Source organism: Oncorhynchus kisutch, linkage group LG14, assembly GCF_002021735.2.
Source record: "Oncorhynchus kisutch isolate 150728-3 linkage group LG14, Okis_V2, whole genome shotgun sequence".
Taxonomy (NCBI): Eukaryota; Metazoa; Chordata; class Actinopteri; order Salmoniformes; family Salmonidae; genus Oncorhynchus; species Oncorhynchus kisutch.
In genome coordinates this window covers 81519867-81535816 of record NC_034187.2, presented here as the reverse complement: position 1 = coordinate 81535816, position 15950 = coordinate 81519867, and the positions used below count along the sequence as shown (strand labels likewise).

General features: G+C 44.8%; 1 protein-coding gene across 1 annotated transcript in view; it reads right to left on the bottom strand.

Annotated features, from left to right (window-relative positions):
- Window positions 1–6768: 6768 nt before the first annotated feature.
- The window catches only part of LOC109875904 (gamma-aminobutyric acid type B receptor subunit 1-like), a 328979-nt gene continuing 319797 nt past the window's right edge, over window positions 6769–15950 (bottom strand). The window contains exons 22-24 of the mRNA XM_031789059.1: window positions 14024–14152; window positions 13098–13244; window positions 6769–10532 (exon numbers count right to left, since the gene is read on the bottom strand). Coding sequence (XP_031644919.1) covers window positions 10251–10532; window positions 13098–13244; window positions 14024–14152 — 558 coding nt within the window. The 3' untranslated portion in view covers window positions 6769–10250. The remainder of the gene's footprint in view (window positions 10533–13097; window positions 13245–14023; window positions 14153–15950) is intronic.

The following is a 15950-nucleotide window of genomic DNA, read 5'->3' as shown; positions in this document are numbered from 1 at the left end:
TAGTTATCTCTCTGCTTTCATGGAATGATTAACGCTTCTGTTGATCTTATCTCATTTGTATTAGCATACATTTGCAACGGGCACCTTGCCTAAAATAAACTCACTGGTTGTTTCCATTGCAGTCACTTCCTCAACAGCAAATGTGGTTAGTGACAAGGGTAACTCCCTTCTCCAAACGGAGCCATGACTGATAAGCGTAGGAGTTAGCAACAACGACATCACAAGCAGAGTGGGGCTACTGGGCTTCTTTTGCTGGTAATTATCCCACGCATCTCCTCCTGCTCCGACCCATCTCCTCCTGCTCCGACCCATCTCCTCCTGCTCAGACCCATCTCCTCCTGCTCAGACCCATCTCCTCCTGCTCCGACCCATCTCCTCCTGCTCAGACCCATCTCCTCCTGCTTCGACCCATCTCCTCCTGCTCCGACCCATCTCCTCCTGCTCCGACCCATCTCCTCCTGCTCAGACCCATCTCCCCCTGCTTCGACCCATCTCCTCCTGCTCCGACCCATCTGCTCCTGCTCCGACCCATCTCCTCCTGCTCCGACCCATCTCCTCCTGCTCCGACCCAGCTCCTCCTAATCCGACCCAGCTCCTCCTAATCCGACCCAGCTCCTCCTAATCCGACCCATCTCCTCCTAATCCGACCCATTTCCTCCTGCTCCGACCCATCTCATCCTGCTCAGACCCATCTCCTCCCAATCCGACCCAGCTCCTCCTAATCCGACCCAGCTCCTCCTAATCCGACCCAGCTCCTCCTAATCCGACCCATCTCCTCCTAATCCGACCCATCTCCTCCTAATCCGACCCAGCTCCTCCTAATCCGACCAATGTCCTCCTAATCTGACCCATCTCCTGCTCAGACCAATCTCCTCCTAATCCGACCCATCTCCTGCTCCTACGCTTCACATCAAACACACCATAACCACTTTCATCCCTGTTTCCATGTATATATTACCATTAGTATATATACTGTATATATTCCTGCTACCAGTCACTTTATAGCCCTGCTTCCATGTATATCCGCCTATCACGCCTACACTGAAACACACACACATGCTACTGCCATACTGTTTACTATTATTATTAGTATTAATTATTCTGCTACCAGTCACTTTCTCCTAATCCCTGGACACATTTACATATCTACCTCAATTACTCCAGTATCCCTGTACATGTAGTACTGGCACCCTGTATATAGCTTCCTCTCTATATAGCTTACTGCGCTGTTGATGTCGGTCTTACGAGTTCAGCATTTCTCTGAACATGTATCCCTGTACATGTAGTACTGGCACCCTGTATATAGTTATAGTTTCACTGTACTTGTACATGTGACTCAAAATTCAAAAAGACACTCGCACGTCTGAGCAATCGTTTTGTTGCAGGTGCCTGGTAACAGTTGAACAAGATGGAAGGAAGATGGGGGAAAAAAAGAGCTTTTGTGAGATGTCTTTTTTATTCACAAAAGCTCTGACGAAGGCCGTGAGGCCGATAACGTAAAGCTTCTTAAAGATCAGTGATACTATCAAGAGCAGTGTGCGGTTTCCTTTTTCCTTCGTCTTGTGCATGTGACAAAACAAAACAAGAAACAACTTTTTAAAAAGAGCCCTATGGGTTTCCTTATGGATCCTGGTCAAAAGTAGTGCACTATTTACGGAAAAGGGTGCCATTTGGGACGCAGAGTATGAATGGAGGCAGAGGCCCTGGGGAATCTAGGCAGAGGCCCTGGGGAATCTAGGCAGAGGCCCTGGGGAATCTAGGCAGAGGCCCTGGGGAATCTAGGCAGAGGCCCTGGGGATACCAGGAAGAGGCCCTGGGGAATCTAGGCAGAGGCCCTGGGGAATCTAGGCAGAGGCCCTGGGGAATCTAGGCAGAGGCCCTGGGGAATCTAGGCAGAGGCCCGGGGGAATCCAGGCAGAGGCCCTGGGGAATCCAGGCAGAGGCCCTGGGGAATCTAGGCAGAGGCCCTGGGGAATCCAGGCAGAGGCCCTGGGGAATCTAGGCAGAGGCCCTGGGGAATCTAGGCAGAGGCCCTGGGGAATCTAGGCAGAGGCCCTGGGGAATCTAGGCAGAGACCTTGTGGAATCTAGGCAGAGGCCTTGTGGAATCTAAGCAGAGGCCCTGGGGAATTTAGGCAGAGGCCCTGGGGAATCTAGGCAGAGGCCCTGGGGAATCCAGGCAGAGGCCCTGGGGAATCTTGGCAGAGGCCTTGTGGAATCCAGGCAGAGAACCTGGGGAATCTAGGCAGAGGCCTTGTGGAATCCGGGCAGAGGCCCTGGGGAATCCAGGCAGAGGCCCTGGGGAATCTAGGCAGAGGCCCTGGGGAATCTAGGCAGAGGCCCTGGGGAATCCAGGCAGAGGCCCTGGGGAATCCAGGCAGAGGCCCTGGGGAATCTAGGCAGAGGCCCTGGGGAATCCAGGCAGAGGCCCTGGGGAATCTAGGCAGAGGCCCTGGGGAATCTAGGCAGAGGCCCTGGGGAATCTAGGCAGAGGCCCTGGGGAATCTAGGCAGAAGCCCTGGGGAATCCAGGCAGAGGCCCTGGGGAATCTAGGCAGAGACCTTGTGGAATCTAGGCAGAGGCCTTGTGGAATCTAAGCAGAGGCCCTGGGGAATTTAGGCAGAGGCCCTGGGGAATCTAGGCAGAGGCCCTGGGGAATCCAGGCAGAGGCCCTGGGGAATCTTGGCAGAGGCCTTGTGGAATCCAGGCAGAGAACCTGGGGAATCTAGGCAGAGGCCTTGTGGAATCCAGGCAGAGGCCCTGACTCAGGGACAATCTTCATAAGAAAGAGGGAAGGAGTGAAAGACAGGAGGAGTGGAAGAAGTAGAACAGGTAAGAATACAAGACGCCATCTAGTGGTGATATTATTGATGTGTGTGTGTGTGTGTGTATATGTGTGGTGTGTGTGTGTGTGTGTGTATATGTGTGGTGTGTGTGTGTGTGTGTGTGTGTGTGTGTGTGTGTGTGTGTGTGTGTGTGTGTGTGTGTGTGTGTGCGTGCGTGTGTGCGTGTGCGTGCGTGCGTGCGCATGTGTGTGTGTGTGTTTGGGCACATGTGCGTGAAGGTAGCATACGTCCTTTGTGATTGGTGATCTGTCCTTTAATCTGTACTCATTGATGCTCTGTATATTCTTCAAAGTGGTAAATCTGGACGTATTTATCTATCAATCTGCAGGCAATGAACTATTATTATTATTATAGACTTAATAAACACAATCTCCGTTATTGGATTGACACTCCGACCAAAAAAGACCACAACATGGCCAACATCGCATACAACACAATGTTAATATATTATGTTATAATACATAATATTATGTATTATGTTATATTTATTATTATTATCCAACATCATATATTATGCAAATAAAAACATACTTTATTTTTCATATAATCACTCCTTTTGCATTTCACATCACAAATGTTAACCAGTCGTGTGTGTGTGTATATATACATATATATATATATGTATATATATACAGTGCCTTGCGAAAGTATTCGGCCCCCTTGAACTTTGCAACCTTTTGCCACATTTCAGGCTTCAAACATAAAGATATAAAACTGTATTTTTTTGTGAAGAATCAAAAACAAGTGGGACACAATCATGTGTTAAACAAATCAAAAACTGAAAAATTGTGCGTGCGAAATTATTCAGCCCCCTTAAGTTAATACTTTGTAGCGCCACCTTTTGCTGCGATTACAGATGTAAGTCGCTTGGGGTATGTCTCTATCAGTTTTGCACATCGAGAGACTGAATTTTTTTCCCATTCCTCCATGCAAAACAGCTCGAGCTCAGTGAGGTTGGATGGAGAGCATTTGTGAACAGCAGTTTTCAGTTCTTTCCACAGATTCTCGATTGGATTCAGGTCTGGACTTTGACTTGGCCATTCTAACACCTGGATATGTTTATTTTTGAACCATTCCATTGTAGATTTTGCTTTATGTTTTGGATCATTGTCTTGTTGGAAGACAAATCTCCGTCCCAGTCTCAGGTCTTTTGCAGACTCTATCAGGTTTTCTTCCAGAATGGTCCTGTATTTGGCTCCATCCATCTTCCCATCAATTTTAACCATCTTCCCTGTCCCTGCTGAAGAACAGCAGGCCCAAACCATGATGCTGCCACCACCATGTTTGACAGTGGGGATGGTGTGTTCAGGGTGATGAGCTGTGTTGCTTTTACGCCAAACATAACGTTTTGCATTGTTACCAAAAAGTTCAATTTTGGTTTCATCTGACCAGAGCACCTTCTTCCACATGTTTGGTGTGTCTCCCAGGTGGCTTGTGGCAAACTTTAAACGACACTTTTTATGGATATCTTTAAGAAATTGCTTTCTTCTTGCAACTCTTCCATAAAGGCCAGATTTGTGCAATATACGACTGATTGTTGTCCTATGGACAGAGTCTCCCACCTCAGCTGTAGATCTCTGCAGTTGATCCAGAGTCATCATGGGCCTCTTGGCTGCATCTCTGATCAGTCTTCTCCTTGTATGAGCTGAAAGTTTAGAGGGACGGCCAGGTCTTGGTAGATTTGCAGTGGTCTGATACTCCTTCCATTTCAATATTATCGCTTGCACAGTGCTCCTTGGGATGTTTAAAGCTTGGGAAATCTTTTTGTATCCAAATCCGGCTTTAAACTTCTTCACAACAGTATCTCGGACCTGCCTGGTGTGTTCCTTGTTCTTCATGATGCTCTCTGCGCTTTTAACGGACCTCTGAGACTATCACAGTGCAGGTGCATTTATATGGAGACTTGATTACACACAGGTGGATTGTATTTATCATCATTAGTCATTTAGGTCAACATTTGATCATTCAGAGATCCTCACTGAACTTCTGGAGAGAGTTTGCTGCACTGAAAGTAAAGGGGCTGAATAATTTTGCACGCCCAATTTTTCAGTTTTTGATTTGTTAAAAAAGTTTGAAATATCCAATAAATGTCGTTCCACTTCATGATTGTGTCCCACTTGTTGTTGATTCTTCACAAAAAAATACAGTTTTATATCTTTATGTTTGAAGCCTGAAATGTGGCAAAAGGTCGAAAGTTCAAGGTGGCCGAATTCTTTCGCAAGGCACTGTATATATGTGTATGTATATATGTATATATATATATATATAATTCAAATACCATATGTATACTACGTATGTATGAGCAAGATAATACATTTATCATAATAATCATTTAACACAATGTCAATATTGTCCAAATCCTCGTTTTGTATAAACATCACTGGTATCATTACAGTATTCCGACTACACAGAGCTCGCTATACATTATATATATTATACATTTACATACAGAATACTGACAACCATATGTACAGACGGGCACCTTAATGGATTGTAAACAAAGGATCTGACATGAGGACTGGGTTGTACAATGTTCTCATTATAACGCGTACATAAACAGATTCATAAGTACTACTCAGAGATTCATAAGTGCTTTACAACAAGACAACTCATATCACAGTCATTTAACAAGCTGGATACTGTACCACACTAGGGTCTAGAGAATGAACACGAGGGTAGAGGTGCTGTTACTAGAACTGAGCAGAGGTGCTGTTACTAGAACTGAGCAGAGGTGCTGTTACTAGAACTGAGAAGAGGTGCTGTTACTAGAACTGAGCAGAGGTGCTGTTACTAGAACTGAGCAGAGGTGCTGTTACTAGAACTGAGCAGAGGTGCTGTTACTAGAACTGAGCAGAGGTGCTGTTACTAGAACTGAGCAGAGGTGCTGTTACTAGAACTGAGCAGGTGCTGTTACTAGAACTGAGCAGGTGCTGTTACTAGAACTGAGCAGGTGCTGCGTCGTACTGGTCCAGAGAGGGAGATGCGCTGTATGCCGTATGCCTGTCTAAATCAACATTGTTTTTCCTCATCATCACAAAGCTGATGGTCCCTCCACCCTAGGGACCTTAGTCTAAAGTAGTGCACTACTACTCTATAGACCCTGGTCTAAAGTAGTGCACTACTTCCCTATAGACCCTGGTCTAAAGTAGTGCACTACTTCCCTATAGACCCTGGTCTAAAGTAGTGCACTACTACCCTATAGACCCTGGTCAAAAGTAGTGCACTACTACCCCACCCACTCAGTCACCAAGCCAGCCACTCAGTCACCCACCCAGCCACCCACTCAGCCAGCCACTCAGTCACCCACCCACTCAGTCACCCACGCAGCCACCCACCCAGTCACCCAACCACCCAGTCACCCACCCAGCCACCCACCTAGCCACCCACCCACCCAGTCACCCACCCACCCACTCAGTCACCCAGTCACCACCCACCCACTCAGTCACCCACCCACCCAGTCACCCGCCCACCCAGTCACCCGCCCGCCCACCCAGTCACCCACCCACTCAGTCACCCGCCCACCCAGTCACCCGCCCACCCAGTCACCCACCCACCCACCCAGTCACCCACCCACCCACCCAGTCACCCGCCCATCCAGTCACCCGCCCACCCAGTCACCCAGTCACCCACCCAGTCACCCACCCACCCACCCACCCAGTCACCCGCCCACCCAGTCACCCGCCCACCCAGTCACCCACCCACCCACCCAGTCACCCACCCAGTCACCCGCCCACCCAGTCACCCACCCACCCACCCAGTCACCCACCCACCCAGTCACCCACCCAGTCACCCACCCAGTCACCCACCCACCCAGTCACCCACCCAGTCACCCACCCAGTCACCCACCCAGTCACCCACCCACTCAGTCACCCACCCAGTCACCCACCCACCCAGTCACCCACCCAGTCACCCACCCAGTCACCCACCCAGTCACCCAGTCACCCACCCAGTCACCCACCCAGTCACCCACCCAGTCACCCACCCAGTCACCCACCCAGTCACGTGCTAGTGGCATCACGTTGGACAAAAATATTTAGGGGAAGTGTTACTTTCTGTCTGTCTCTAAAAACTACAGCGCTAAATATTCCTTCCTCTTTGACATTGTTTTACAAGAAAAAAGATGAAACCATATAGCAGAACCAGCCAAAAAACAAGAAAACAAAACAGAGAACTGCTGATGACAGGGTTTGGAGATTTGACCGTTGATATTGTTTGAGGAGTTTAGTACATGCCAGGAGCTACGTTTTACCTAATACCGGGTTTATGGTGAACAAAAATTAATAGCTAGGAAGAATATCCTAAGTGTTGTCAATGCGGTTAGCAATTTGCTAAAGCACAGTTAAAGTGACAGTTCAGACATAGCAAGTGTAGGGGTCATTGAGGAAGCAGGGGTCATTGAGGAAGCAGGGGTCATTGAGCAGGGGTCATAGCAGGGGTCATTGAGCAGGGGTCATAGCAGGGGTCATTGAGCAGGGGTCATTGAGCAGGAGTCATTGAGCAGGGGTCATTGAGCAGGGGTCATAGCAGGGGTCATTGAGCAGGGGTCATAGCAGGGGTCATTGAGCAGGGGTCATAGCAGGGGTCATTGAGCAGGGGTCATAGCAGGGGTCATTGAGCAGGGGTCATAGCAGGGGTCATTGAGCAGGGGTCATAGCAGGGGTCATTGAGCAGGGGTCATAGCAGGGGTCATTGAGGAAGTAACTGGATCATCAGTGATTCAATTGAAACAGTATCCCAAATGGCACCCTATTCCCTACATAGTACACTACTTTTGACCTGAACCCAATGGGCCCTAGTGCACTAACTAGGGAATAGGGAGCCACTTGGGACACACTTAAAGCTTATAGCCGGAGCTGGGGGAAGAAAATGAAAAGAAGTTGGATAAATGTATGTATACACGCGCACGGCTTGTCCAGCATAACATATGATGCAGTGGTCTAAGGCCACTACAGACACCCTGGTTCGAATCCAGGCTGTAATCACAACCGGCTGTGATTGGGAGTCCCATAGAGTGACGCACAATTGTCCCAGCGTCGTCCGGGTTTGGCCGGTGTAGGTCGTCATTGTAAATAAGAATTTGTTCTGACTTCCCTTAGTTAACTAAAAGGTAAAACAACATATAAATGATTTTTTTTTTTTACCACAATCTTAAAGTAGTACCTCCTCCAAGCTCTAACCATTGGAGCACAACTCATGCCAAATGTTCAGGAGGGAGAGAAATAGAATCAATTGTATTTGATTATTATTATTATATAACACATTAATCATATTATGTTTGGCCTGTTATAGGGTTGCAAAACAATGGTAATTTTCCCCAAATTCCCAGGTTTTCCAGAAATTCCAGTTGTAGGATTCTAAATATCCAGTTTATTCCTTCCTGATTCCGGGAATTTTCCAACCAGGATTGCTGGAAACCTGGGAATTTTCCAACTAGGATTGCTGGAAACCTGGGACTTTTCCAGTTAAAACCTGTTTTCTCCAGTTTACATTCCTATCTGGCTTGTCGTTTTGGACACCTCTGTCTGTCTCATCATCTGTGAAATCTCTTCCGACAACAGCTGTGGTCGAATATTACAACAAACTGTTTTCAGTGTTGCTCAGGCTCAGCTTTATGAATTACCCAGTCAGGCAACGCTTCATTAGCTGCAATCAGGACAATTTAAACACTTTCTAGTGAAGGACGAAAAGCCTGCAGCCCACAAACAGATCATTTTGCAGCTGGAATTACATTCCAACTCCAAAGCAGTGTCTTGAAAAGAGAAATAGAATAGAATAGAATAAGTATACATTTAGCATGGGATGGAAAAATAGATTGGAGATTTACGTTGAAGTTGTATAGACAGCAGATCTGGTAAATGTTTTTGACAAAGACAAACAGGTCAGTCTTGATGTCTCTGTACAATCACATCTTACAGATTCTCCTGTAATGTACGAGGTGCTGCTGCAGTATACACATATTAGTGGTTCATAATACATTTTTTGAAAATAAATACTTTATTTAACCAGGCAAGTCAGTTAAGAACAAATTCTTATTTTCAATGACGGCCTAGGAACAGTGGGTTAACTGCCAGTTCAGGGGCAGAACGACAGATTTTTACCTTTTCAGCTCGGGGATTTGAACTTGCAACCTTCCATTTACTAGTCCAACGCTCTAACCAATAGGCTACCCTGCCGCCCATAACATTTGCACCTCTCTTCTATTCCTCTCTAGACACCTTAAATATATACACACCAAATCCCCTTGTGGCTGATTTATGCATCATGCTCTAAGGTTTAGAAGACACAGAACTGTTTACTTTATTGGAAATGATAGACCGTGTTGTTCTTATTTCTCAACAAATAAATATGGAATGATTGCATTTATTGGACACCAGGGGGAGGGAGAGACAGAAGGACGGAGAGAGTGAGAGAGCGAGAGAGAGTGATAGAGTGAGAGAGCCAGAGAGAGCGAGAGAGCGAGAGAGAGAGAGAAGAGAAAGAGAGAGAGAGGAGAGAGAGAAGAGGAGAGAGGGAGAGAGAGAGAAGAGAGAGAGAGAGAGAGAGAGAGAGAGAGAGAGAGAGAGAGAGAGAGAGAGAGAGAGAGAGAGAGAGAGAGAGAGAGAGAAAGCTCAATTTCAATTGGTCTCTTCAGAAGCTATCCCCCTCTCTTTAAGTTGTCTTCAGGTACAGCCTCTCTGATCTTTCTCATTCAATAAACTGGATCACCGTTTGACTCCTGTTGCCCCCTCTACCTATCACTAACCCTCTGATCACTACCTTACCTATCACTAACCCTCTGATCACTACCCTGCCTATCACTAACCCTCTGATCACTACCTTACCTATCACTAACCCTCTGATCACTACCTTACCTATCACTCACCCTCTGATCACTACCGTACCTATCACTAACCCTCTGATCACTACCTTACCTATCACTAACCCTCTGATGACTACCTTACCTATCACTAACCCTCTGATCACTACCTTACCTATCACTCACCCTATGATCACTACCGTACCTATCACTAACCCTCTGATCACTACCTTACCTATCACTAACCCTCTGATGACTACCTTACCTATCACTAACCCTCTGATCACTACCGTACCTATCACTAACCCTCTGATCACTAACCCTCTGATTACTACCGTACCTATCACTAACCCTCTGATCACTACCTTACCTATCACTAACCCTCTGATCACTACCTCACCCATCACTAACCCTCTGATCACTACCGTACCTATCACTAACCCTCTGATCACTACCTCACCTAGTTACTGCCTCTCTTCCTTCCTCTACCCCGTCTCTACCCCGTCTCTACCCCGTCTCTTACCCCTTCACCCGATTACTTGGCCTTCCATTCATTCTTCATTCACTAACGTCTACCCCTTTCAAACACTCTTCCTCTCCTGCTATAGATCACTTGTAGAGGAGCTGTAACCGGCTGGTGTGGCAGTTGTTTCTACTGATCTTCCCATCGGGCTGATAGAGGTTGGAGGAGTTGGAGAATGATGGAGGGAGGGAGTGGTTGTCTGAGGTGGGGTTGGGGTACCCCGGTGGGGGAATGAGGGATTTGGGGTCATTCGAGGGGACAGGGAGAAGGGGCGTGTGGTTCTGGTTGACTGTGGAGGGTCGTCTTCGGGAGCGGAGGGCTTGTCGCTCCACCAGCTGGTTTCGCAGCTCTGACACCCTCTCTTCTTTCTGTGATTGAGAGAAAGAGAGAGAGAGAGAGAGAGAGAGAGAGAGAGAGAGAGAGAGAGAGAGAGAGAGAGAGAGAGAGAGTGTTGTACTGGAGGCAGAACTCAAGGGGCCAGCTGCAAAGTCAAAATTGTCTGTATCGTAAAAACGAATTAGAAAAAAAAAGTAGTTTTTATATCTTCATTTAGGGTTACGGTAAGACATTAGGTTTAGCAATGTGGTTAAGGTTAGGGTTAAAATAGGGTTGTATGACTTTGTGGGTATGCCAGATAGTGACCACCATGCAGAGATTTCTCCAGTACATGAGTCGACTCAATAAATTATAACCTGCTATCCTTTAACTAGGGCAAGGAGTTGTTCTGACCATATGATCTGACTAGGCAAAGCTCTGGTCTCTACTCATCATCTAAAACTAGGCCCTGGGCTTTCCCCTGAGTTCCCTGGTACATCATGTGGCCAGGAAAAACTACAGTAAAACATAGACCTACAGAAAGAACGGATATATCGCAAAGAAAGAGTCTTTACCTACTGTATAACATAACTGATCCTATACCTACTGTATACTCTAACTGATCCTATACCTACTGTATAACATAACTGATCCTATACCTAATGTATACTCTAACAGATCCTATACCTACTGTATAACATAACTGATCCTATACCTACTGTATAACATAACTGATCCTATACCTACTGTATACCATAACTGATCCTATACCTACTGTATAACATAACTGATCCTATACCTACTGTATACCATAACTGATCCTATACCTACTGTATAACATAACTGATCCTATACCTACTGTATACCATAACTGATCCTATACCTACTGTATACCATAACTGATCCTATACCTACTGTATAACATAACTGATCCTATACTTACTGTATACCATAACTGATCCTATACCTACTGTATAACATAACTGATCCTATACCTACTGTATACTCTAACTGATCCTATACCTACTGTATAACATAACTGATCCTATACCTACTGTATAACATAACTGATCCTATACTTACTGTATACCATAACTGATCCTATACCTACTGTATACTCTAACTGATCCTATACCTACTGTATAACATAACTGAACCTATACCTACTGTATAACATAACTGATCCTATACCTACTGTATACTCTAACTGATCCTATACCTACTGTATACCATAACTGATCCTATACCTACTGTATACCATAACTGATCCTATACTTACTGTATACCATAACTGATCCTATACCTACTGTATAACATAACTGATCCTATACCTACTGTAGAACATAACTGATCCTATACCTACTGTATACCATAACTGATCCTATACCTACTGTATACTCTAACTGATCCTATACCTACTGTATACCATAACTGATCCTATACCTACTGTATACCATAACTGATCCTATACTTACTGTATACCATAACTGATCCTATACCTACTGTATAACATAACTGATCCTATACCTACTGTAGAACATAACTGATCCTATACCTACTGTATAACATAACTGATCCTATACCTACTGTATACCATAACTGATCCTATACCTACTGTATAACATAACTGATCCTATACCTACTGTATACTCTAACTGATCCTATACCTACTGTATACCATAACTGATCCTATACCTACTGTATACCATAACTGATCCTATACCTACTGTATACCATAACTGATCCTATACCTACCGTATACCATAACTGATCCTATACCTACTGTATACCATAACTGATCCTATACCTACTGTATACCATAACTGATCCTATACCTACTGTATACTCTAACTGATCCTATACCTACTGTATAACATAACTGATCCTATACCTACTGTATACCATAACTGATCCTATACCTACTGTATACCATAACTGATCCTATACCTACTGTATACCATAACTGATCCTATACCTACTGTATACTCTAACTGATCCTATACCTACTGTATAACATAACTGATCCTATACCTACTGTATACCATAACTGATCCTATACCTACTGTATACTCTAACTGATCCTATACCTACTGTATACTCTAACTGATCCTATACCTACTGTATACCATAACTGATCCTATACCTACTGTATACCATAACTGATCCTATACCTACTGTATACTCTAACTGATCCTATACCTACTGTATACCATAACTGATCCTATACCTACTGTATACCATAACTGATCCTATACCTACTGTATAACATAACTGATCGTATACCTACTGTATACCATAACTGATCCTATACCTACTGTATACATAACTGATCCTATACCTACTGTATACCATAACTGATCCTATACCTACTGTATACCATAACTGATCCTATACCTACTGTATACCATAACTGATCCTATACTTACTGTATACCATAACTGATCCTATACCTACTGTATAACATAACTGATCCTATACTTATTGTATACCATAACTGATCCTATACCTACTGTATAACATAACTGATCCTATACCTACTGTAGAACATAACTGATCCTATACCTACTGTATAACATAACTGATCCTATAGCTACTGTATAACATAACTGATCCTGTACCTCCTGAATGATCTTCTGAAGTTCCTTATTCTCTCTCTCCAGCTGTCTGGACTTCTCCTCATCGTTGTTGTTGGTGGATGAGCCCTGTGTCTTCACGGTCTCCTGGGTGTCTGACTGCCACTCCCCTCGGGTGATCAGACGACGCATCTACAGTATGACCATGGAGACAAACAATCTGTACTGAAACATCTACAGTATCACCATGGAGATAAACAATCTGTACTGAACCATCTACAGTATCACCATGGAGATAAACAATCTGTACTGAAACATCTACAGTATCACCATGGAGATAAACAATCTGTACTGAAACATCTACAGTATCACCATGGAGATAAACAATCTGCACTGAAACATCTACAGTATCACCATGGCGATAAACAATCTGCACTGAAACATCTACAGTATCACCATGGAGACAAACAATCTGTACTGAACCATCTACAGTATCACCATGGAGATAAACAATCTGTACTGAAACATCTACAGTATCACCATAGAGACAAACAATCTGTACTGAAACATCTACAGTATCACCATGGAGATAAACAATCTGTACTGAAACATCTACAGTATCACCATGGAGATAAACAATCTGTACTGAAACATCTACAGTATCACCATGGAGATAAACAATCTGTACTGAACCATCTACAGTATCACCATGGAGATAAACAATCTGTACTGAAACATCTACAGTATCACCATGGAGACAAACAATCTGTACTGAACCATCTACAGTATCACCATGGAGATAAACAATCTGTACTGAAACATCTACAGAGTACCATGGAAATGCATACACAGTGCTTGAATTGAGCTGGTGCTCACTGGTACACAATATGTTAACACAGGTACTGTAACAGACAGACTGTAGTTACTGACTGCAGCTGTTACTGTACCACAGAGACAGACTGTCATTCTACCTTGGGGACAAAGAGCACCACCAGGGTGATGTAGACGGAGAAGACGATGGCCAGGGAGGCGAAGGCAAACGAGGCGTCCTGCTGCGAGGACAAGATCATGGTGACAGGAGCCGTGATCATACACAACACCTGTAGGGAGGATGGGGGAGAGATAGAGGGGGGAGACACAGAGTGAGACAGAGGAGAGGGTAGGAGGAGAGAGAGAGAGAGAGAGAGAGAGAGAGAGAGAGAGAGAGAGAGAGAGAGAGAGACGGGAATGAAAAATGGGAGTGTGAAAAATGAGGGAAGAGAGACAGGACAGAGAGGGGGATAGTAATCGATACATATTGACCAACAGTCATCTCTCCTCCAAAACCTGCAAAATCTCATCCAGACTGGCAAATGGAAAAATTAACCCTGCCGTCAAACTGATGCGATTATTTTCTCTGTCGAGTCATTAATCACAGCGGACAGGTCACAGAAGGAAAGGACGACAATCTCAGGGTACAAATACAATCCACAGTGAGGCCTCCATATATATATACCCTATTCCATATATATATACCCTATTCCATATATATATACCCTATTCCATATATATATACCCTATTCCATATATATATACCCTATTCCATATATATATACCCTATTCCATATATATATACCCTATTCCATATATATATACCCTATTCCATATATATACCCTATTCCACATTATATACCCTATTCCATATTTATATACCCTATTCCATATATATATACCCTATTCCATATATATATACCCTATTCCATATATATATACCCTATTCCACATTATATACCCTATTCCATATTTATATACCCTATTCCATATATGTGTCGTCTGAGATTCCCAAAGATTGGAAAGCAGCTGCGGTCATCCCCCTCTTCAAAGGGGGGGACACTCTTGACCCAAACTGCTACAGACCTATATCTATCCTACCGTGCCTTTCTAAGGTCTTCGAAAGCCAAGTCAACAAACAGATTACCGACCATTTCGAATCTCACCATACCTTCTCTGCTATGCAATCCGGTTTCAGAGCTGGTCATGGGTGCACCTCAGCCACGCTCAAGGTCCTAAACGATATCTTAACCGCCATCGATAAGAAACATTACTGTGCAGCCGTATTCATTGATCTGGCCAAGGCTTTCGACTCTGTCAATCACCATATCCTCATCGGCAGACTCGACAGCCTTGGTTTCTCAAATGATTGCCTCGCCTGGTTCACCAACTACTTCTCTGATAGAGTTCAGTGTGTCAAATCGGAGGGTCTGCTGTCCGGACCTCTGGCAGTCTCTATGGGGGTGCCACAGGGTTCAATTCTTGGACCGACTCTCTTCTCTGTATACATCAATGAGGTCGCTCTTGCTGCTGGTGAGTCCCTGATCCACCTCTACGCAGACGACACCATTCTGTATACTTCCGGCCCTTCTTTGGACACTGTGTTAACAACCCTCCAGGCAAGCTTCAATGCCATACAACTCTCCTTCCGTGGCCTCCAATTGCTCTTAAATACAAGTAAAACTAAACGCATGCTCTTCAACCGATCGCTACCTGCACCTACCCGCCTGTCCAACATCACTACTCTGGACGGCTCTGACTTAGAATACGTGGACAACTACAAATACTTAGGTGTCTGGTTAGACTGTAAACTCTCCTTCCAGACCCATATCAAACATCTCCAATCCAAAGTTAAATCTAGAATTGGCTTCCTATTTCGCAACAAAGCATCCTTCACTCATGCTGCCAAACATACCCTTGTAAAACTGACCATCCTACCAATCCTCGACTTTGGCGATGTCATTTACAAAATAGCCTCCAATACCCTACTCAACAAATTGGATGCAGTCTATCACAGTGCAATCCGTTTTATCACCAAAGCCCCATATACTACCCACCATTGCGACCTGTATGCTCTCGTTGGCTGGC